Source organism: Mixophyes fleayi, chromosome 8 (assembly GCF_038048845.1).
Source record: "Mixophyes fleayi isolate aMixFle1 chromosome 8, aMixFle1.hap1, whole genome shotgun sequence".
NCBI classification, from domain to species: Eukaryota; Metazoa; Chordata; class Amphibia; order Anura; family Limnodynastidae; genus Mixophyes; species Mixophyes fleayi.
The window spans coordinates 31,289,141-31,314,632 of NC_134409.1; the positions used below are offsets into that span (position 1 = coordinate 31,289,141).

At 37.6% G+C, this 25,492-nt stretch overlaps 1 protein-coding gene across 2 annotated transcripts in view; it reads left to right on the forward strand.

Annotated features, from left to right (window-relative positions):
* The window catches only part of LOC142099135 (uncharacterized), a 34,667-nt gene that overhangs the window by 5,031 nt on the left and 4,144 nt on the right, over positions 1-25,492 (forward strand). Inside the window, exons 5-13 of one of the 2 annotated variants that reach the window (XM_075182300.1) lie at positions 2,340-2,378; positions 3,411-3,464; positions 6,448-6,495; positions 7,779-7,820; positions 11,078-11,122; positions 15,405-15,449; positions 17,954-18,004; positions 18,582-18,650; positions 23,847-23,926. In XM_075182300.1, the coding sequence (XP_075038401.1) occupies positions 2,340-2,378; positions 3,411-3,464; positions 6,448-6,495; positions 7,779-7,820; positions 11,078-11,122; positions 15,405-15,449; positions 17,954-18,004; positions 18,582-18,650; positions 23,847-23,894 (441 nt within the window). In that variant the 3' untranslated portion in view covers positions 23,895-23,926. Of the gene's footprint in view, positions 1-2,339; positions 2,379-3,410; positions 3,465-4,951; positions 5,637-6,447; positions 6,496-7,778; positions 7,821-11,077; positions 11,123-15,404; positions 15,450-17,953; positions 18,005-18,581; positions 18,651-23,846; positions 23,927-25,492 lie in introns of those variants that run through there. The other variant, XM_075182301.1, reaches the window with a different exon arrangement.

Here is a 25,492-nt window from a genome sequence, read left to right on the forward strand (position 1 = left end):
CAAACTTGATCAGTTGCCTACTAACACATCCTTCCAAAACCCCCTTCATAGAAACATATCTAACTTTGTTTAATAAGTTTAACTATTATGAAAAATGTTGGCACAATTGTATTTGATCAGTCTGCCAGAGCAGTGTATGAGCTCCTTACCCCATTATTGCATCTTTTCTTGACGTCCTGAGATGCAAACTACCAGTCAAATGTCTCTATATATAATATATGAATGTGTACTGCGTGTTTCAAAAAGAGGCATTCAAATAATCCTTATAATAAGTGGCTATAGAGTGCGATCACCACAAAGGTGAAGTTTTGCAAGCATCTGCAAGAAAACACTTCTTTTGTAACAATTGTGTATGAGCCCTAAAAGTGCCCAGTGATTAGTAGTGGTTTGAATTAATAACAGTGCAGGGAGGGTTGGCAGACAATGGCATAAGTGAAGGAGAGAGCTATTCCAAGGGTTTGCTGGTGATATACTAAGTACAAAGGAGGAAGGATTAATAATATTGTCAGTGCAATGGAGGCTGGCCATAAGTTCTACAAAGTGATCTGAGAATGGGGGCAGTGCAAGGTAGGAGGCAGGCAATGGAATCAATGCAAGAACCACTAAAGTATCAGGAGAGCTAGAATAAGGCTCTGGGGGGCCTGGGGCACTTAAGACAGGAGGGCCTTAATTTTAGATACATTTTAGACAACTACACAGACAAAACTGTGTGCACTACTGTTAGTTGCACGCAGCTCTGCCTTCAGAAACAGTACAGTGTGAAGAGGGACATACCTCCCAACTGTGATTTTAGTTGGACCAAATCCTGACTAAGGAAGACAGTCACCCAAATTTGGGACTGCCCCACCAGATTCAGGACAGTTGGCAGACTGTCCTGCTCTCTCATATCTGTTCTTTCACCACCTGTTGCTACTGGTTTCTTTAGATCAGTTGCTGCTTGTCTGGATCCTGGAATGTTGGGGGCCCTATTTGGAAAAAAATGGGTAAATGAAATTTAGAAAACTCCAACCAGCCCCGGCATTAAATCAATGGCACCCACATTTAATAATTAAGCCTCCCTCCTAACATTAAAATAATAGTACTCACATTTGAAAAATAGATCTATTTCCCTCCAACCAGCCCTAACATAAAAGTAATAGTATACCCATTTAATAAATAAACCTATTTACCTGCAAACAGCCCCAGCAATAAATTAATAGCATTTACATTTAATATAACCATTTCCCACAACCATCCCCAACATTAAATAATTAATATTCACATTTAATAAATAGTCCTCCTCCCTAAACTCAGCCACACATTCAATTAATAGTCCCAAACCACCGCAGTATTAAATTAAAGGTCCTGCCACCCCATCTTAATGTAATAGGCCCCACCAATAAATTAAATTGCCCCACAATCATTCCACAAATAAAATAGCACCCAATAAATAATTAGCCCCCACCTAAACTCTACCATTATATTAACAGCCTACCTCCCACTGAAAGGCTTTTAAGACAGCCTTCTTGCTTCCCTCATATCACACAATATATTAAGGACCTCCCCCCCACTCCCTCACATATTATAGCAACATACACTTGTTTTCCTCTCACACATTATAGCAGGCTTCCTCTCTATAATTTGGTATAGGCAGCCCCCTCCCTATAGTTTTGTATGGCAGTCCCTCTCTCCCTCCCTATAGTTTTGTATGGCAGCCCCTACTCCTCCCTATAGTTTTGTATGGCCGCCCTTCTCTCACTCCCTATAGTTTAGTATATTTAGCCCCCCCCATAGTTTAGAATAGGTAGCCTCCCTATAGTTTAGTATAGGCAGCCCCCTAAAGTTTAGTATAGGCACCCACCTATAGAATAGGCAGCCCTTCCCCACTCCTGCTCACTTACATTTAGCTACTCTGGCCAGCGCCCCTCCTCACATAAGGCAGACAGGAAGTGATATGAGACTTCCTGTCTGCCGTATAGTACTTTAGGACCCCATTTAGCAAAAATGAGGAAAAAAAGACAAAAGAGAAAAAAAGTGATATACGAGGCGGCCTCCAGTATGACTGCTAATGGGCATGGGCACATAAAATAGAATGGATTTTATTATTACATTTATTTGCATATAAGTCAGGCGCAGCATGAGAGTCCTAAGAATTATTTGCAATTTGTGACGCCTAAATGCAACTGTGAAATTATACATGTTCACTAAGTAGTAATATTGTGTTGTAAATAGTTTGCTTTGCTAACATTATGAGTTTTGTATCCTAGTAAACAGAATTTTTAGGATGATCTAACAAGTCATGTTCATCTCACTTTGGACAGTTAGTAAAATGATGTAATTTCTTCTAATTCACTTGACAGAACAATTTAACCTGTGGCTTAGACACTGAACAATTAACCGTAAGTTTATATAGGCATATTTTTATACACTTAAAGCTAATTCTAGATTTCTGATAACAAATAAGTCAAGATCATGTGTGAGATATACTGAGATTTTGGTTCCAGTTAGGGGAAATATGCATTTTATCTTATGTTAAATATTACCCTCTGTGAAGTAAATCTATTAGCCTATTATTTTAAAGGCTCTGGAGGAATGTGCCATGTCCTGCATTAAACAGCTGATAGCTGTATTTAACATGAATTTAGCATTTTTACAGTTGCTCTTGATTGCAAACACATATTCTAGCATGCATACGCGACTGTCGTCACTATCACTCGGCACTTGCACCCGTCCTATAGCTGGTTTCAGTGGCGCACGCGGGGGGGGTTTCTGAGTCTCCAGAAACCCTACCCCCCTGCGCTAACTCAGTGCCCACCATAGCGGCACTGTCCTATACAGCAGCCGCAGCGCTTCTTTGGCAGCGCCGCGGCTGCTGTATAGGACAGTGCTGCCGAAACTGAGCTGCTGCGCATGCACGTGCACATGCGCAGCAGCTCTCTCGTGGTTTTTTTTTGTTTTTTGTGGTCAGTGGGGGGGAGTTATCCGAGAGGTCAATGGAGAGGCAGTTGCAGACAATCAGCTCGAGTAGTTTGGAGGCAAAGGGGAGAAGTGATATGGGGCGGTATTTAGCGAGAGAGGTGGGGTCAAGGTTGGGTTTCATCAGAATGGGGGTGATAAGGGCATGTTTATCAGTGGAGAGTAACAGAATGAACAGGTGTGCAAGGTGAGAGCAGGCAGTGGGGGAGCGGGAGCGACAGACGTTGAAAGGGATGGGATCAAATTGGCAGGTAGATGGGGAGAAGAAAAAATGAGAGAGTGGACTTCGTCACCCGATGTGGGGCAGAAGGAGATCCTGAGTTGGTTGTTGGAGGAAGGTGGAACAATGACGGTTGCTGGAGAGTGTGACGAGGAGATGTCCAGTCCGATTGCACTTAAATAAAATCATGTTTTTGTCAATTTCATAAATTTTTTTTTTTTTTATCAAATTCTAGAATGAAATCGCTCATTTAACAGAATCAGCTGGCCACCTTGTTAACTTCATTTTTGTAAGTTTAAATTTACTTTTTTTATCTAATTAAATTCCATGATAAGATGCTTTGAATGTATAATTGAGGTATGATCATGTCTGCATTAGGTATGAAATGAAAATATACCAAATGGAATAATTATTTTTCAAATTGATATATGAAAAGAGAAGCAAAAGAAAAAGAAAAAACAAAATGGACCTGATTCATTAAGGAAAGTAAGGAGAAAACAAATTAATAACTTTGAACCTTGGCAAAACCATGATGCAATGGAGGGGGAGCTAAATTTAAAATGTGGGGACAGATTTATAGTTGGGTAGGACATGTCCTAGACCAACTTTACATTGCAAAAATAAAACTATCAAGTATTTGTGTGCTACATGAAAAAACAATCAGTATTTAACCTATGTGCAAAATAATAAACTAATTTGCACCCTTTGTATTGTAACATGGTTTTGTGCAGGAAAAAATGTACTCATTTTTTTGCCTTACTTTTCTTAATGAATCGGGCCCAATGTGTTTAAGAAAAGATACAATTTTCTGTACATAGCCTAAGGATAGGTCCAGAGGAACGTTTCTTTTGGAGTATTTGTGAAGCACTTTGAAGCTCCAGATCTGGTACTAAAGCTCCCCCCCATTTACTTGAAAATAATTTTTCAAAAATACTCAACACCTCTGAGAGTCATTTTACAATATGAAGAACAGACAATAATTGGGAGGACTGCCTAATTTTCTGCACTACTGGAAGTAGAATGAGAGAAAGAGTACTCAGAGTTCCAGATAAAAATTCTATCATATGGTTGAGGAACTGGATGACATTTCCTGGACAATTTATGGTATCCATGATCTTCTATTGATAGTGCGGTTCTAGCATTTGAAGTTATTTAATATTTATATCAATAGACTTAGGGAAAGATTTACTAAACTGTGGGTTTGAATAAGTGGAGATGTTGCCTCTAGCAAAAAATCAGATTCTAGCTGTCATTCATTTAGTACATTCTACAAAATGACAGCTAGAATCTGATTGGTTGCTATAGGCAACATCTCCACTTTTTCAAACCCGCAGTTTAGTAAATATACTCTTTAATCAGGCATATTAAATAAAACAGCATTTTGATGTACATGTTGAGAGGCTGAGCATCACCCACTTCTGGTAGATTTAACTGTAAATCTACATTTGCCAGATAGATCGATCAAGCTATTTAAGATACAGATATAGATAAAAAACAGTGGTCATTTACTCAGTTTAAAAAAGATAAAGTAATATGCCTGACATGACAACACCCACTGTACATATAATTTGCCAATGCTGTGTGGCAAAACAGATTAGCCAATATGTCCATATAGTTTTATGTGCCCCTATGTAGTAGTTTCATATGTGATGTTGCCTCAAGCTCTAACAGTAATTGTATAATTATTATTCCATTAAGGTGATGCCTCACGTGGAGTATTGATTACATAATTTTGTCACCAGACTAACTTGTTATAGTCTTGCACTTCTTTTGCAGGGGGACCACACTCTGTTCATCCCCATGCAATTGCCCCAACAGCTTCAGCGCTTGTGCTGGTATGAATTTTGGGGGACACATAATTTTTTTTTAAGAAAAGTTTTTTTTAACACCGCAAAGGTCTGTGCTGCTGATCATCGTTTACCTATAATCCTTGTTATGCCGATGTTCATATTTACTCCGTTGCTACTTCTTAAATATCTTTAGCTTCTGCAGTTCAACTACATTATAAAATGTGAGTAAATACACCTTTTAAGTTTAAAGAGTAACCACATATCAATTAGTGTCTCTGTAGATGCAGTGCAATATTATATCATTAGCATTATATTATTAGACAGTAGCAACTTTTGAAAAAAACTTGTATCAATGAATCAATAATCTTTTTTTAATCGTTTCATTTAAATCAAATATTTTTTATTGGATTTTTTCCAAAAAAACAGAAATAAAAATAACAAATATAGTTCCATTGTACATCGTACCTCATATTTAATGAGTGTAATAAGTAGATTAATTCTAGATGTTAATAACGGGCCTGATTCATTAAGGAACTTGGGAAAGAAATTTCTTACTTAAGTCTCCTGGACAAAACCATGTTAAAATGCAAGGGGTGCAAATTCATTTTCTATTTTGCACATAAGTTAAATATTGTCTGTTTTTTCATGTAGCACACAAATATCAACTTAAAATTTCAGTGTACAAATAAGCTGTCAAGTATTTGTGTGCTACATGAAAAAACAGACATTATTTAACTTATGTGCAAAATAGAAAACTAATTTACACCCCTTGCATTTTAACATGGTTTTGTCCAGGAGACTTAAGTAAGAAATTTTTTTCCCAAGTTTCTTAATGAATCATGCCCAATAATCTTAGTTTAAGACATTATAGACAGACTTTTGATGGCACTTTATCTTATTGTATGGATTAAAGCCCTTATGTTTGTCAGTTGACTGCCGGTATTTAGTTTTGTTTAGTGTTGCTAATTTATTTGATTTATTATTTGATGTTAAAAACCCTAATTTAATTAAAGTGATACTTTCAAAATGCACAAGGGTCATGAGTTCAATTCCCGACCATGGCCTTAACTATGTGGAGTACTCTCCCCGTGTTTGTTGGGTTTCCGCCGGGTGCTCTAGTTTACTCCCACACTCCAAAAACATACTAGTAGGTTAATTGGCTGCTATAAAATTGACACTAGACTGTGTTTCTCTCTCTCTCTCTCTCTGCATTAGGGACTTTAGAGTGTAAGCTCCAATGGGGCAGGGAATGATGTGAGTGAGTTCTCTGTACAGCGGTGCAGAATTAGTGACCCTATATAAATAGCTGCTTCTGATGTTGATTATAATTTATTTGTGATATGCGGTCATTCAAACAAATATTATTAGAATGCAATATAAATAAGTATGAAATAAATTGTATGCTTCATAGACCCTCTCTAATGTTCAGGTCTAATCCTTCAGAATGAAAACACAAGAAATACAAAGTGTGTTTTGTTTTAGGATACAGCCGGTCTATCTAAACCTATTGCAAATTTTGCATGCGACAAGGTATGTTCACCTTTTCTGAATGTGTGTTAGATTATTTAACTCTTTTTTTTTTTTTTATTTATTTATGCTTTTTTTGTAAAGCATACAAATATATTTGTTTTTTGTTTTGCTTTTTGGTCTTGGTATAATCTCAGCAATGGAGTTTTTGCTGCCGTTTGGATGCACACACTTATGACATGCAAGCCAAGACCAATGACCACCACCTAAGGCAGTTCTGTCTATGCCCACACCTGGACTTAGGAGGAGAACTATATTTTCGTGCCAACTTTCTCCTGCTTCATTTCAACATATAGCATGTCATTTTCTTATGAAAAATACAATATTACACTATTAATCAGCCAAGCAACATAAACTCTCGCATCTGTTCTCCCGTTGTAGAGATTACTGTAATGTTTGTGTGTTGAAACTAACAACATCTAAAAGTATCTACGATATTGTAAACACAATATAAATAATGGGGCACTAAATTGGAAAAAAGTAAAAAAATATAAAATTTAAAAAGTAATCTAAAGAAATGTCTGCCTCTTACGGTGGCTCTGCAGCCACCTAAATTAATACATAACTGTATGACTGCATAGGATGAATTTTTTAAAAACACTTATAACATGTACTAACCAACTTAAAAAAAAATACATAACAGTATAACTGTATAGGACTAATTTATTAAAAATACTTATAACATGTACTAACCAACTTTAAAAAATAAAATAAAATAAAATATCAGTATTATTTGCATCTCAAATATGACTATCACTGAAAGAAACTGCTTCCTCTGAAAAGAGGCACTGCAACCACCTAAATCAATACACAATTAGAAAAATATGTTGAGGCGCTCAAATAGCCAATTGACAATGAATTTGATGTGAAAATATGGCAAAATATTAATAAATATCCAACTTAAAATTACAAATATACTGTAGCAAATGTGTACACGGTTACTGAAAACATGGTATCATGCAAGGTGACAAATTGCAGCAATCAGTAGAGAAATGGCTAATCTGAAACCACAAGAGCTCATATAAAGAGAAATGTGATGTAAGTTCTCAAAGTGCCAGTAACAATGCTACAATTAGTGAGAATAATGGAATCAATTCTTTTCATAGTACCGCAGAAGATGAAAACCCCTATCTAGCAGAATAAAATGCCACACATGAGGTTATATAAATGAGTCTGATTGTCTTCTACCACCCGATATGTGTCACTTTTCGAAGATTTCAGCTTGTAATCTGGAATCATTTTTGTGCTTATTTATCCATGCGACTAATAACCGTATTATTTAACAGCTAGGATTCTTTGCATCAGACTGCGTAGCTCATCTCATTAAGGTAGGTAACATCATATTTTCTTAACCTATTTGTATATGAATATGCAAGTTTGCAAAGTGGGTAGAACGTTGGTACTTTAAGGCCACAATATATTTGATTTGGAAAAATGTTGAACTGATGTGGGGACAGATTTATAGTTGGGTATCACATTTGATATCCATGCCTAAAAAAATGTCTTTTAACCCTGAAATAACTTGCGCATAAAAATAAAATCATTTTTGTGGATTTTTTTATTTCTATACATATATGTGCTTTTAATCACTTCAGATTGATAGGTTTTAACCGACCATGCCCAAGCCAAGTTTTTTTTTATTGAATTAAAATAGTTTTTAATGTTCAAAATGCCATTATTGATATCATTGATATAATTTTTTTAGGGCAGATGGGGCTTTCTTTTGGGACCATACTGAAATAAATATTATAAATATTATAACCTATTTATCTTTTAGATTAAGAAATTTATAATGGTCAATATTTGGAAAAATAAACTCTTTTCAACATTGGTTCATTTTAACTTTTATAAAACTAGAACAACCCATTCATTTATTGTCTAGAATAGAGAGTGTAGAGATGCACAATTAATATACTTTATTATAGATAGGAATGTTAGAGCTATAAAGCAATTTTTTTTTATTACTTAAATAAAATGTACTATTGTGTATTATTTCTATAGCTTGGGCTACATACTGAGCTAGACCTATATGCATTTGTTTAGCATAAAATATGCATTTCTCTACTGTGCATGCACGCGAAAACTGCCTATGCCTACGTCCATATGCAGATCTTGCACATCTTTCGTCTATAGAGCTGGGATGGGGGGGGTGCGAGCGTAGTTTGTGTACAGTAAAGGTGTGTTCATATAAGTGTGACTTGGATACAGCCACTTTTACTCCTACAAGGAACTGTATCTTTTGCGTCTGCTGGCGGACTGGTGCAAAGATCCGCGCTGATATAATAGTCATCACTCACCTTTGCTGTGTTCAAAATAAGTTTAAATAAAATAAAAAACTACCCCCCCAAAGAAAAAGTGCTCATGGTCTGTTACTGACAGCTGCAGGGGTTGGGTAGTGTGGAGTTCCCGTGCAAAAGCTACTACTAGCACTAGGCTGTAACAGGTTGGACATAACTAGGATGTTATAGCCATATATTTCATTAAGGTGATGCCTCACGTGGGGTATTGATTACATTATTGTGCCACCAGACTAACTTGTTATAGTCTTGCGCTGATAAATGCTTTTGCAGGGGGACCACACTCTGTTCATCCCCATGTAATTGCCCCTACCAGCTTCAGCGCATGTGCTGGTATGACTTTTGGGGGACACATAGTTTTTTTTAAGAAAAGTTTTTTTCTAACACTGCAAAGTTCTGTGCTGCTGCTGATCATCGGCATGGATCATTGCACATGCCCTCCACAAAAGCATAAAAGGCATTAAATATACAGGCTATTTATGAAATGTAAAGCATCCAAGGCACACTTCAAAATCCTCTTCGGTAGCTTATTGAGACTCAGTATGCACTTGTGTGCCTAGATTTCCCCCAAAGTTCATGGGTTTATAGTGTAAGATGGAGGTGTTTGTGTAATAGCAGAAGTTTGCACTAGCTGATAGGAGTTGGATGGAGCATTCTTTACCAAGTGCATAATAGGTGTAGCTATGTGCCTAGTTTTTAGCAGTGCAAACCGATAGTTGATTTTGTGGACGGAGATAATTAAAATGAGTTAAGGGAGTGGAAAGAGCACATTTTTTAAGTGGTTGAGATCTGGGGCTAGATTTACTAAGCCTAAAGCAAGCAATCAGATTCTAGCTGTCATTTTGTAGAATGTACTAAATAAATGAAAGCTAGAATCTGATTGGTTGCTATAGGCAACATCCCCACTTTTTCAAACCCGCAGCTTAGTAAATCTAGCCCCTGGTCTTGTCTTTTACCTTTAATGGGACGCATTTTCTTCTTCTAGCTGTTGAAAGCACATTTCTAGCCACATTTTGCACTATACTTTGTAATATAACGTTTCAAACTGTTATATGCAATAATGATCATTTTAATGTACACCGACTCTCGAAATTAAGTTAAGCCTTAATTGATGTTAAACCAAGCAGTATATTTAGAGAAAAATGGAAAAGTTTAATTTAGTGAAAACGGTGATTCTGAAGTGATATGATGTTTCAGTTTGATGTGGCTCTTACACAGCAGGGCTCTGCAAATTTTTCCACCTCCCCCCAAATTTAGATGCACTTCTAGTTTGTGTAGGAATCTCCGTAGAGTAGACAGCAGGGGCCTGATTCATTAAGGAACTTAAATGAAGAGGATTCTTATTTCAGTCTCCTGGACAAAACCATGTTACATTGCAAGGGGTGCAAATTAGTATTCTGTTTTGCACATATGTTAAATACTGCCTGTTTTTTCATGTAGCACACACATATCAACTTTCAATTTCAGTGTACAAATAAGCTATCAAGTATTTGCGTGCTAAATGAAAGAACAGTCAGTATTTAACTTATGTGCAAAACAGAACACTCATTTGCACCCCTTGCAATGTAACATTGTTTTGTCCAGGAGACTGAAATAAGAATCCTCATCATTTAAGATCCTTAATGAATCAGGCTCCAGGTGTGTATCTTGATGTGTACTCGTGGACCATTTAGGCAAAACCAAAGCGATTTAGCGTGTTCATTCACTGCACTTCATAAATGAGGTCCACAGAGTGCAGAATATAAATAGTTAAAAATTAGAGCGAGTATAAGTGAACATAGATCATGGAACATGCGTTGTTAATGTCATGAGTTTGTATATGCAATGTGAAGCACATGCACACCTCACATGTTGCTTAATGGATTAAACAAATATAGTTATAGCAACATAAAAGAACATGTAGTAAAGGATGCAGCCCACAGAATCATATAGGCTTAAAATTTGTCCGATAAACAACTCCGGGAGATTTATTGGGATGTCAATTAGAAATGTTTAATACATTTATTGAATTCTACCACAGTCCACTTCAGATAACTTTGGGAACAAAAACAAGTTAGAATATCTTAAGGATCCATATATCAGACTGTAAATACCCTTTAACTTAATTTAATGAGTTATTGTTCTCTGATTAATGTGTTTTATTTAGTACAAACTGTTGCAGTTTTTGTAATTTGGTGGTTGATTAACATTGAATAATCTGTAACTCTTAATAATAAAGGACCGGAAAAAGTACATTTCTCCAAAGCAGATGTCTCCAATGTTCTCACTTATAACATATTTTATTTTAGGATCTTTCAGCTGTGACTGAAGACTTAAACAAACTGTTTTGTGAGGTAAGGAACATTTCAATACAGTATGTTCCACCAGGTAAATGACAACTCTATTATATTAGAACTAAACTTTACAGATTTACACTCAAATGGAGCAGACTTTAGTTCACTGACTAGCACACTCCCGCTCTATGCTCTGTATCACATTGTACATGTGGTGTAAAGAGATGCTCACAACAATTTGAAGAAGGAACTTTTACAGTTTTATAAAACAAACATTTATAAAGATTACTTCTGGGTACGCGCCTGAACACTTACACTACCTGTTCTGCAATACAGATTCTGGCCTATGCTCTGTAGTTGTCAGTTAAAGTCAACTAAAACACTTTTGGCAACAGAGCATGCTAGGCTTCAGGCAGATCTGGATTAAGGCTTTGGGGGCCCGGGGCACTTAAGACAGGGGGGCCCCTAAGATCTAAAATTAAGGCAGTGGTTCCCAAAATTTTGCAGTTTGCGGCACCCTTAGAGTATCCATACTTTATTCAAGGCACCCCTCCAAAATAATTACTGAGCAGTCCCATTTTATAAGTAGTTGGGTCAAAATAACGTAAAAAGTATTTAGGTCAGGACGGAAATACTTAGTAAGTTGTTTGCAAAAATAATACACATAAATCCAAGGAAAAATAATCTTTTTATATTGTTTTCTATTATATTTCTGTCAAATAATAATTAACAAAATAAATAAATGTTAATTTAATTTGTTAATTGTTAAAAGTGTTTATAAAGATTTAAAAAAAAAATATATATATTTCTTGAAGGAGAAGTGACAGTTGGGAGTGGTTGGTGGTTGCCGGGGGTGACAGTGGGGAGTGGTTGATGGTTGAGGCCTGGGCTATGGCCCAAATGCATGACAAGAACCTTTTTAACACCTTAAGTAGCTTGATTTGACTAGAATGCATGAGTATCATGCACGGGTTAACTTGTGTATATATATATATATATATATATATATATATATATATATATATACTCTTACTGCTATAGGTGGCTACATTTGACATATTTGATCAAGTAATAATCATGCTATGAAGGGTCTTCTGAAATATGTATATACATATGATTATTTTATGTATATATATATTTAAGAAGACCCTTCACAGCACGATTATTACTTGACTGCTTGATTAAATATGTCAACTGTAGCCAGAAAATAAATATATATATATATATATATATATATATATATATCTATATCAAGCAGTCAAGTAATAATCATGCTATGAGGGGTCTTCTTAAATATGTATATACATAAGATGAATAATCATATGTATATACATATTTAAGGAGATATCTTCTAGATATATTTAATTATATAGAGAGTAGGCGACTAACGTATTCTCTTCATGCCGAGGAGGAGCTTCTGTGGTTGCACATGCGCAGCAGCTCCATTTCGGCCATTTTGGATTGTACAGCAGCCGCGCTGGACACAGCTGTCAGATGCGGCGCCCGGCGGGGTCTCCACTGACACATGCGACCACTCTTTGTCAGCAGCACCGCAGCTGCTGTCACCAGAGGGGGTCATGCAGGCGTCAGGGGCCCCTCAGAGAGAGGGGGCCCGGAGCACGTGCCCCCTGTGCCCCCCCCCCCCTTAATCCGGCCATGGCTTCAGAGAAGTTTCTAGACAAATTGGCTACCAGAGCCAAGTATGATAATATGGCAAATGCACACATACACGCACACACATTACTAGTGCAGTAAAGGAACTGCGTTTAAACCATACTTGCCAACTCTCCTGGAATGTCCGGGAGACTCCCATATTTCGCGAGAGTCTCATGGACTCCCGGGAGAGTGTGGCACCTCCCGCATCTGGCAAAATTCTGCCCACTTCCTAGTGAATTAGGTCCAAACCGCCCCGAATTACCGGGAATCACGGCGTTTGGCAAAATGACACAAATTTTGGAGTCCCGCTCCCATCACACACACCGCTCCCGGAAGCCAACTTCAGCAAGTTGGCAAGTATGTTTTAAACAGGGGATGAAGCTACTGTATATGAAATAGTGGGTGCGTCTATGCCAATAATAAAAAAAACCCAGACAGTGAGCTCACAAAATACAGACTTGGGGATGTTCTCATGGGTGTTCTGATCCCTTCTGATGCCGGCACTTGCACAGGAGCTAGCACCATGTCTGACACAGTGAGAACAGATGGGACAGAGAGAGAGTACATGCTCTCCTATACAAACTTCTCTCACGTTGTCATTGACCATGCTACAATGACTGCAGGAAGGAGCACATGACACTGGTGTCACCTTGTACTTCTACCTACAATCGGGTTTGTTTTGCCAGGTGTAGATGCCTTGTATGCAGTGAGGCTTAAAGGCAATATCTGTAGCTGATGGGCCATCACCTGGTCTTTTGGAAAAGAGGCAGGTCGCTTGAAGCCCTTGAGGCTCTTGAAGTGTTTCAGGTTGCCGATCACCGATCTATATGGTTAAAAAAGGCCACATTTTTCTGCTTTAACTATACATCATTGCCATGCTCAACTTCCCCCTATACAGCACTGCTGCTTGTTATGATACTATATAAAGAAATGATTGTAATAATACATATTGTGACATGGGCACAGTTCAGGTGATACACACACAAACACCTTTTTATATTGTTTTTATTGTCAGGATGGCAAAGTAATTCATAACATAAAGTTGCACACACTTTCTTGTGAACCTAAAGCTAAATTAACAGAGACAAGCTCTGTCTGGCATCGTCACACTGCATAAAAGAAAAAGACAGGTTTAAATAGCATACACTGCTTCTAAAACCCTAACTTGATGGACAGACACTTCCACCTGTCCTTTAAAAGGGAGTTTTTTGCAGGTATTCAGTTTGATTGCAGACACACCCTTTCAGCCTGCTGCTAGCTGTGGAAAAGATGCTTTTTAAACCACTTCAAAATATGTATGCTAAGTCAGACTCTTTACTATTATTTTGTCACACATATGTCCTCCACCTGTATCTCTTTACCCTAGGTGCATTGCTGTATAAATGTGTAACTCTGTAGCCCTGCTTTGCCAGCTAAACACCTACCTCCTCTCTTAGGAACCTGAAGCAAATCAATCCCTTTTTTCACAATATATTCTATATTCTTCATTTTTCAGCATATCTTACAATAAAGATAGAATACTAATATACACACTTGATACCCAAAAATGTTTAGTTTTAATCTGTTTTTATTTTAATATAGATTAGATGAATTTTAACTAGTTAAGTGAATGCATCCTTATTAAACAATGTGATTAATGTGAGATAGTAGAGGTACAGTCACAGAACATCTGCAATGCACAAATGTGTTGATTTGATCTTATGTATACCTGACATAAACCTGGTGCATATGCCACTGATGCAAAGCTGCACACATCAGGAAATACATTCAACTGAGTATATGCATGCAAAACCGTTATTTTTATGTGCATTTGATTTAAGCAGTTTTTCTTTTACACATATGCATCCAACTCTGAATTAGGCCCTTTTTGGGTGGAGCTTGCTTACATGATTTTCCTACTCCCTTCATAACACAGTGCATCATCAAGCCCCGCCCACCTCTTTTCCTACCTCGCCTGGAAGCAAGGTAGGAAAAGTGGGCTAGTGTGATATAATACTGATGTGATGTCAACATATGTAAGGGCTCCAGTAAGTAATATCTACTTGTATAGTGATTTCTCATACCATCTCCTCAGTGTTCATTAGGAAAATGTATTAAATAAACTTGTATTATAATGAACAACTCACCTCCTATTGTAAATGATTATGGCTATTACAGATCACCATTGCTTTCCGTAAACTCTATAACTCTTGGTGACTAATAAAATCTGTATCATTTATAGTATGCAGTACATTATCCCATATATACAATGATGGTGGCTGGCAGGGGCGGGCTGGACCGGGCCGCTGAGTCTAATGGCTGTTCGGGCCGCCTTCCCCCTCCCCTGGATGAAAAATTAGCTAAATATTACCGGCGGCAGCATCGTGTCCGCGCACAGGCGGCCGCATCACATGACACGCGATGCGGCCGCCTGTGCGTCCCCCGGGCTGATACCTGCCAGCCCGCGCCTGGTGGCTGGTCATAAGGATTGGTGATTGATCGTAATAAGTGTCCAGTATGCTCTATGTTTTAAAAATATGTTTTTGTAGACCAGCTCCCATTAAAATGTCATGTAGTAGAGCCAATACTGAATATTATGGAATTTAAAACCCACAAAGATTGTGAAGAGCCTAATCTGGTAGGTGTGCTGCCATCTATTTAATGCAACTTTAGATTTTTCATGCAACATTATCATTTTGTTCCCTAGGCTCAAAAGGAGACAATAAATGTTCAGTTTTGCTTAGATATTTTGGTAAGTGTTTTATTATAAAAATTAATGTAGTCACTATTTCTCAAATGTTGGTAGTTTATTATTGTATATGTTCACCATATCCCATCTAAAACATTAACCAAATCCATGAAAACATATTATTAAATTTACCATGCAACACGTATGTAAATAAATAAACTTGCTAAAGAATTCTCAGCTGTACATCTAGGGAAACCAAACATTATCAGTGCACAAAGTTTATTATTCAATATCTCTGCTAGTATATAGTCTAAAAATGGTAATAATGGTAACCAAACATCCGTGAAGGTGGTGTCACATGATCGCTTTTTCTGCTGCCTTTTTGCCTTCGATTTTTCTTTAAATACGTTGTTTTATTGATATGGACTAAATACAGTACTGTTTGGAGTGTCTTTTAATCAATTTACATTTTAAATTAAAATGGTGTGTTTATTTTACGCTATTGGTATAATGGGCAGTAGTCTTAGGGTCCATAGGTCCCTATCTTGTTAATTACTCTGCATGACTTGTGCTTTTTTTTTTGCATCTGTCTATGAGGCAGCAGCAGTCCTGGGGGCATCCAGGTACCAGTGAGTTTATAGCGCTCTATGGAAATACCATCTTCCATAAGTGAAGACCGCGTTAAGAGGGATCTAGGGACTTATTCTGAGTCTGCCATAACAAATGGTATGCCCTCCATCAATACATGGTTATTACATAAGCTCACTGCTGGTAATCCAGCCCTTAGTGAAGGCAGACAAGAAAATATAAAGGTTCAAAATGGAGTCAATCATAAGCGTAACGCGCAGCAGCTCCGTTTCGGCAGCGCTGTCCTATACAGCAGCCGCGGCGCTGTCAAAGAAGCGTCCGCGGCGGTGCTGTATAGGACAGTGCCACTGTGGGCACTTAGTTAGCGAAGGTGGGGGGGGGGGGTTTCTGGAGACTCAGAAACCCCCCCTGCTTGCGCCACTGAAACACCAAAAAGAGAAAGCAAAAAGCGCTGTAAGTGATTGAAGTAAATGCAAACAAATTACATGATAAAAAAAAATATATATAATCATATAATGATTAAAAAATATATTTAGTGAAAAGAATATATAAGAATATATATAAATTTGTTTGCATTCACTTCAATCACTTACAAGGTTTTTTTGCTTTCTCTTTTTGCTGAATGAATAGCAGATGAGTTTGCTTGTCAACAGACACACTCCTCTGACACGTACATCCCACTTGCCAACATGTACAAAAACCTTTCATTAATATGTTATAAATTGAATTGATATGAAGCACAATTTTAACTTGAACAACCTTGCTAATACAACAGGAACAACATCCCAACGTGTGTACAAAAAAAAAAGTTATTTGATACAACTCTCTAAGCAGATCCTAATCTATGTCCGAGTGACTACTTAATTCTCAATAAGCTCCTTCAAATCATTTGCAAATCTCTGATTACAAGTGAATCATTTGCAAACCTTTAATTACAAGCCGTTCATTGATCTCTGACTCCCCGAAAACAAAAATGCTTTTTCAGCTGTATCTGTGACTATATCCCAGTCTGAATCCACACGCAATTATTCATACATGTCCTTACTGTACATTGTCTATATTAGAACACCCAATTCTGAAATGCCTGTCTTATTCTACACTACATCAGGGTACGAACATTACACGACTGATCAGCCGGGTTTTGTGGGGCTCTAGTTGGAAATTAATATTAATACCATTTTGTAGCATTAAAATCTCAACATTCTTGGAGCAGGAAGTACAGTGTTATGAAGTAAAGGCATAAACATCACAGTTCTCACACACCCTCAGGTCAGATATTGCTCTAATAAATTTTACTGTATTGTTAATGCTCAGACCAACTAGTTCATTTAAATGCACTCTATTTAATGTAAAAATGTAATTTGCTTGATTGGTTCTAGTGTAAGGGGATCTATTTGATTGACACAATTTTGTACTATCCATCTCTCCAGGTTAATGGCAATGTCTCCAATGTAGTTGCAGATGAAGCTTGTTTCATTGAGCCTTTCTGCGTGATAAGGAGAACAAGGCTGTTTGCATTGCAATAACTTCATTATACTTCAGTGGTAGTAGGGAGAAGAATATCATGACTGCTGTGCTGTGCCATACGTCTGATTTATATGTGCTTCACCTGCCACCATACCCTAATTATGTCAGACCTGTAATGTAAGGACTTTAGTACATAGGTTGATTATGGAACAGAGATGAATTCTTGTAGTCTAGTTTGCACAAGTTTAGTAACACATTTGTAAATGATAAAGTAGTTAAAACAAAAATATACCCTTTAACAAGTTCAAAGGGGACATAAAAATGAGTGAGCAATTAACAAAATTATTTATTTAGTAATATTTGCCACTTCAATTGCATTTAACAACAAATTAATGTAACTAATTTAATTTCACTCATATTATGTATTCATTATATTTAGTTTGTAAAATTTTGTAGTGTAACAAATAGATACAGAGTTCTTTATTTCAATTTTATTTTCTGTTTTGTATTAGAAAAACATTGGTTGTATTGGAGATGAGGCACTGAACTCTGGACATACATTGGTAAGAAAATTATTGTAATTACAATTTCTAATTTGTTTTTTAAGCTCATTTTATTTTGGTTCCTACTATATTGATAAACCTATATTCTATAGTGCATATTTTGATTAGAGAGCTATAGGCTACAAATACAGTACAACAAATATATGCAAACCCAATATTTTTTTGAATTCCTGAATTAGAGTAGAGTTAAAATTCAGTTGTAATTTTCACATTGTGGTCAAAACTGTCTTTAATTTCATACAATTATACACAATTTACTTTTGATAATTATAATAAAGTATATAAAACATGCTTAGCATGATGCAGCTGTTTAGCTAATAGGAGAAAATATTATTTTAGTGGTGACGTATTTTGTAGTGAAACAATGTTGCAAAATAGATACAGAGTTCTTTATTTCAATTTCATTTTCTGTTTTTTATTAGAAAAACATTGGTTGCATTGGAAATAAAATATTATTTCAGTGGTGACGTTAATAAAGATGAAATTAAGATGTGAATGGATTGCATATCACATTTGTCATATTCCCTCTTTGAGATTATTTGCTGTAATGTGCAACTAACTAGATGCAATATTGCAGAGGAATATAACTGAAGTTGTTGCTGAACTTCTTGTTGAACCATTGAAAAATGCCATCAATGAGATTAAGGTAAATATGAGAATTAATTTTAGTGTACATAATGTACATCTTATTGGATATAAATCCTGAAATGTATATCAAGTTATATCATTACAAATTTTGGTTAGGATCACATTTCAAGTTTGGTGCATGCTGGCAATAAAGACAAATACAGATCTGCACAATAGGACAGAAAGTTGTACAGTATCTGCTCATGAGACTCATTCTCCCTGGTTGTTTGAGAGGAGAAACCTGTCTCTAATCTCTGTGACTCTAAGGAAATCTTCTTGGATCTGCATATTACACTGGTGCATCCACACAGCTGTTCACATGCTTCACTCTCCACAAAAAGACCTAGTTTGTTTACTCTATATGCACAGTCGTAGACTAGGGCTGTGCATGTCGAGTGAACAAACTAGGGCCCCTAGTTTGTTCACTCTACATACACAGCCCTAGTTTGTTCACCCTACATACACAGCCCTAGTTTGTTCACTCTGCATACACAGCCCTAGTTTGTTCACTCTACATAGCCCTAGTTTGTTCACTCTACATGCATAGCCCTAGTTTGTTCACTCTACATGCACAGCCCTAGTTTGTTCACTCTACATGCACAGCTCTAGTTTGTTCACTCTACATGCACAGTCCTAGTTTGTTCACTCTACATGCACAGCCCTAGTTTGTTCACTCTACATACACAGCCCTAGTTTGTTCACACTACATGCACAGTCCTAGTTTGTTCACACTACATGCACAGTCCTAGTTTGTTCACACTACATGCACAACCCCAGTTTGTTCACTCTACATGCACAGTCCTAGTTTGTTCACTCTACATACACAGCCCTAGTTTGTTCACACTACATGCACAGTCCTAGTTTGTTCACACTACATGCACAGCCCTAGTTTGTTCACACTACATGCACAACCCTAGTTTGTTCACTCTACATGCACAGTCCTAGTTTGTTCACTCTACATACACAGCCCTAGTTTGTTCACACTACATGCACAGTCCTAGTTTGTTCACTCTACAAACACAGCCCTAGTTTGTTCACTCTACATGCACAGTCCTAGTTTGTTCACACTACATGCACAGTCCTAGTTTGTTCACACTACATGCACAACCCCAGTTTGTTCACTCTACATGCACAGCCCTAGTTTGTTCACACTATATGCACAACCCCAGTTTGTTCACTCTACATGCACAACCCCAGTTTGTTCACACTACATGCACAACCCCAGTTTGTTCACTCTACATGCACAGCCCTAGTTTGTTCACTCTACATGCACAACCCCAGTTTGTTCACACTACATGCACAACCCCAGTTTGTTCACACTACATGCACAGCCCTAGTTTGTTCACTCTACATGCACAACCCTAGTTTGTTCACACTACATGCACAGCCCTAGTTTGTTCACTCTACATGCACAACCCCAGTTTGTTCACTCTACATACACAGCCCTAGTTTGTTCACTCTACATAGCCCTAGTTTGTTCACTCTACATGCACAGCCCTAGTTTGTTCACTCTACATGCACAGTCCTGGTTTGTTCACACTACATGCACAGCCCTAGTTTGTTCACTCTACATGCACAGTCCTAGTTTGTTCACTCTACATACACAGCCCTAGTTTGTTCACACTACATGCACAGTCCTAGTTTGTTCACACTACATGCACAGCCCTAGTTTGTTCACTCTACATGCACAACCCTAGTTTGTTCACTCTACATGCACAGTCCTAGTTTGTTCACTCTACATACACAGCCCTAGTTTGTTCACACTACATGCACAGTCCTAGTTTGTTCACTCTACATACACAGCCCTAGTTTGTTCACTCTACATGCACAGTCCTAGTTTGTTCACACTACATGCACAGTCCTAGTTTGTTCACACTACATGCACAACCCCAGTTTGTTCACTCTACATGCACAGCCCTAGTTTGTTCACACTACATGCACAACCCCAGTTTGTTCACTCTACATGCACAACCCCAGTTTGTTCACACTACTTGCACAACCCCAGTTTGTTCACTCTACATGCACAGCCCTAGTTTGTTCACTCTACATGCACAACCCCAGTTTGTTCACACTACATGCACAACCCCAGTTTGTTCACACTACATGCACAGCCCTAGTTTGTTCACTCTACATGCACAACCCTAGTTTGTTCACACTACATGCACAGCCCTAGTTTGTTCACTCTACATGCACAACCCCAGTTTGTTCACACTACATGCACAGTCCTAGTTTGTTCACTCTACATGCACAACCCTAGTTTGTTCACTCTACATGCACAACCCTAGTTTGTTCACTCTACATGCACAGCCCTAGTTTGTTCACTCTACATGCACAACCCCAGTTTGTTCACTCCACATACACAGCCCTAGTTTGTTCACACTAAATGCACAGTCCTAGACTAGGGCTGTGCATGTAGATTGCACAGCCCTAAAAAGATGAATTTCAAAAGTCGCACAAATGTACAGGACAGCATAATACAATGCATCATACCTAATGATGAGCACTAACCCCTGCACAGCAAATATATCATCATAACCAGACATACATTGCATAGGGATAATCACTGGCAGGTGCGGTCCTGAGGTCCTAACTGTACAGATTACAACTCCCCCATCAGCCACCTATTGCACAGATACATCTGTCACAGAAACATCAATCCTCTTGTGAAGAGTTAAGTACCTCCATAGACCTCTATCCATGTTCAGAGGTCATTCATGACTGAGCAAGTGCAGCCCGTGAATGACCACTGCATGGCGCAATGACAGCGGGCATGATAGCAAGCGCAGCCGTCATCTTTATCAGTTGAGAGTAGTCAGTGTGCTTATGCTTTGGATGCGTGCATGGATTCAGTTCATTGTAATCCAAGGTTTGGTATATATTTATAAAAGATCATTTTGGGTGATGATTAACTCTTCTTTACCAAAATCAAACAATTCGTACACAAGATCTGTGAAGTTTATAACTCACAGTAAAAAAGAAAAAGGTAGAAACAGTGCTGCCAAATACCCTCCCAGTCTCCAGCTGACATTATGACAAAAGAGATACAAGATGGCTGTGGGGTGGCTAATGTAGCTATACAGGACATTCTTGTAGGAAACCAACAAATTTGCCAAATCAGTTTGTGGAATTGCTAAATTTATGCATGTCTCTTTTATACCAATCCCACACTATCTAAGTGAATTTGTTATGAAAAGAGGTATGTACACATAAGTCTCACCCTCCAAGGTTCTTTTCAAAGTCGGTTCAGTATTTTGTTAGTGAATATTGCTGTCAGTTTTGGATGTATAGTACGGAAATTGTGACTTAAAACAGCAAATTTGTCCAGTATGTGACCAAGATTTAACATCAGTACACTGGTATAAACAGAAGTCAAAGCTAGCAGCAGACACTACAGAACGTGTGTGATTAGTGAACCTAACGTGAAATAGTTATACAGCCAATATGTCCTTTGTTTGAGGGTAGCATAAATGATCTCTAAGCTCAAATTAATTGCTTATTGATATTTTTATGCTTTGCATGGTATCCTTTAAAGATAGTGCTTTATACACTGGGATAACATGACAGGACCGCTGTTGGGACAGAACCCCATGGAAAGACACAGAAGGACATTTATGTAGGGCTAGCTCTACCATTAGGCAAGTGGCTGCTCATGGAGCCAATTGTTAGGGGTAGTCTAAAACCTGATTGAGTCACATGTATGCCTATTCTATGCTCTCAGAAGATGTCTCAGCAAACAAAGTACACCTGGGGCTGTGGAGAAATACAGGGCCTGATTAATCTCTAGATGGAACCTACATGCCACTTGCTTTTAAAAAATGAGCACGAAACTTGAGCATAGTTCCGGTCATATTCAAAGACAATCAGATCTCAATATACGTTTCCATTTAAATCTGTGAAAAAGTACACTCTGGCTAAATAATACTTGCCTTATGTAATCAGACAGAACAGAGTGCAGGATATGCACATGCATATGTGCAATATAAAGGCACATCCGAATGTATGCAAAAAAATATTTTAGATAAAAAATTAGCAACTGAATACTAGAATCATTAATAAAAATTAATAAAAATATTTGTTGCATTTCCCCCCATTTTTAAAAATAGTAAATACATAAATCAGGATGTTCTTAATGCATACAATGCGGTTTTATAGTATATCTTCCTTGCATACACATGTTCTGTGTTTTAAAAAAATAGATGTATGATATCAGTTGGCACTTGTACCTGCACTGTAGCTGGTGCAAATGATACGGCTAAAAACTGCATTCTTAAGAGAAACCCTAGACTTGATTCGGCTGCATCTGCATTACCACATGTTTACTGTACATTGCCTACGTTCATCTGCTCCTTCCCTCCCCTGTTTCACCCTTCAAGTCATAGGCAGCTATAGTTATTGTTTGAATTCAGACATGAATTGCAGGCAATTGCGTTCATTGAAGTAACTTTAGTTTCTGAGTTTGGCTAAAGCTATTTCACACAGGATACGGCATGGAAATGGACTTTCGTCCGAGGATGAATCAGGCCTACTATGTGCAAAAGTGTAAATGTCATATCCAAATTCAGCCCTCTACCACTGTAAAAAAAAAAATTGTCTCAGTTTGCACTAATTTATGGTTTAAATTGAGCTGGGGTGATCTGTCTGGGTGGAAGATAATTACTCAAAATCTGCTTTGTGTCTTTCCTCACTTTCCTCAAGGCACTGACATTTTTAAATTAAGCTTTAACTTTCAGCGGCAGTCTATGATAAAATGACTATTTAGCACCGTGCTGACCAGTGAAGAGTGCCCCCAGTGACTACCAGGCTTGCAGCCTTGTTTGTTTTGCCCTGGCACTAGTATATGGATAAGTGTTCAAACCCAGGCAAGAATCCATAATAAAAGATTACATTATTTCTTCCAACCAAGCATTGTACCTATATTACAATACTTCTCACATTGATGTTTAAGAACATCAAGGAAGTGTGCTGTCAGCATCCAGATAAGAAGGTCCCAGCTGGACTTACCTTTTAATAAATTGTACTTGGTACTAATGTCATCACAGGGTAACTTGTTTGGTTTCTTCCTTTGAAAATGGTCTCGACTTGTTCCAATCTACTGAACAGGGAAACTTGCAGAATGCATGCCCAGCAATATTTTAATTTAATGTATAAGGTGTCTGCTGTTTTAGGAAACATCTATTTAATCTTTTTAAAGTTGAAATATTTATTTCTTGTTTAGGCTTCCCTTCCTCCTAATCCTGGTGGTGCCCTTTTAACCAATTGCTGATAAAAGACGAAGTGGAAAAAACCATGAATATGGTAGGTTTGTAACAAACAAGGCAAGTCACAATTTCTGATATTAAATCTTTTTAGCATGTACAGTATGCGTCTTTTTCTGCTTGAAGCAATTGTAAATCATAGGTGCCTAGTTTCTGAAGTGTAGATGTGGACTTGGCTACTGTTTTGCACAATATCAATAATTGTTACCTCTCCAATTTAGACCTCAATACCTGCAGGTTTCTGAAAAACATCACTGGCTAGACCTCACATTACAGCTGCTCAGCAATAGTTCGATGTGTATTAAAAGGATAACTAGTAAAAAACCAGTGACCAGTCTTTAAATGTTTCGTTTTATGCATTCGCATGGGAGTGTTGGTACAAATGCAATAACAAGACTAGAACAAATAAAAAAGTGTAGTAGAAATAAAAAAAGCTAAACAGATCTTAGTATCACAAGTCATAAGCATCAGGTGTAAATAAGAGTTGCATTATAAAGTGACAATTGACCTGTAAAGATGTGTTATGAAAAACATTTTTTGGGGACATTTTCAGTGGAATCTCTTCAGACAATTTTGGGTCTGATTCATTAAGGAACTTAGGCAAGAATTTGAGTAAGTTTTCTGGACAAAACCATGTTGCAATGCAACGGGTGCAAATGAGTTTATTTTTTTGCACATAAGTTAAATATTGGCTGTTTTTTCATGTAGCACACAAATACCAACTTTAAATTTCAGTGTACAAATAAGCTATCAAGTATTAGGTGGAATATCCAGTCCTAAGAGGTTACTTACTGAAGGTCTGGTGACAGGCCATCTGCTGAACCTCTGATATTCTGCACATGTCCATCTCCGCTTCTCCACGCTTTCACTGACAGCTTGTTGTTGTTGGAAAACATGATGTATTTCTGAAAAAGGCCAGGGCAGCAAGAGTAAGAAGAGTATCGCCTTCAGGACCAAGAATAATGGGCCAACATGCACTATATGTTAGCCTGAACACCGGATTGCATCATCAGTTTTGGGTGTAATCATACTTTAATGATACCATTAAAGTAAACTGCAATGTTTGGACCAAAAAAGTGTTCTATATATTGTGTCCAGAAAATTTCATCCCACATTTGGCTGCAAATATGTAATAAACAACAGTCACCACTTTCCTCTCCTCTTCCCCTCCATGTTTTGGGACCCCTTCTTGTGAGCTCTTGGGTTCCCTGAATTAATCAGACCCTTAAAATAGAGGATCCAATTTGAAACCGGCATCAGATCACTCATTCCTATCTCCTACTTCTGTCAGCATGCTGCTTGAGTCACATCGGTGACATGATGGTGGGACTGACCTAGCATTTTAATGTGGCTTATTTTGGACCTCTTTTATGAGAGCCTAAATTTTTTAGGGTGTCTAGTAGCACAGAAGAAGGGGGTCTCAGTGGATCTCAGTTGAGGCACTCTAAAGTTTAGGTATAAGGGAGCAATGGGGGTTTCGATTACTAATTAAGATTTTTCATCCAAAGATCAACTTTAAATCCATTTTAAAGGTATGATGCTGTCAATGTAATACAGCAAAAGGTGGAATTCTATTTTTTTTTTAAACTCTTTAAATAAAGAGGAA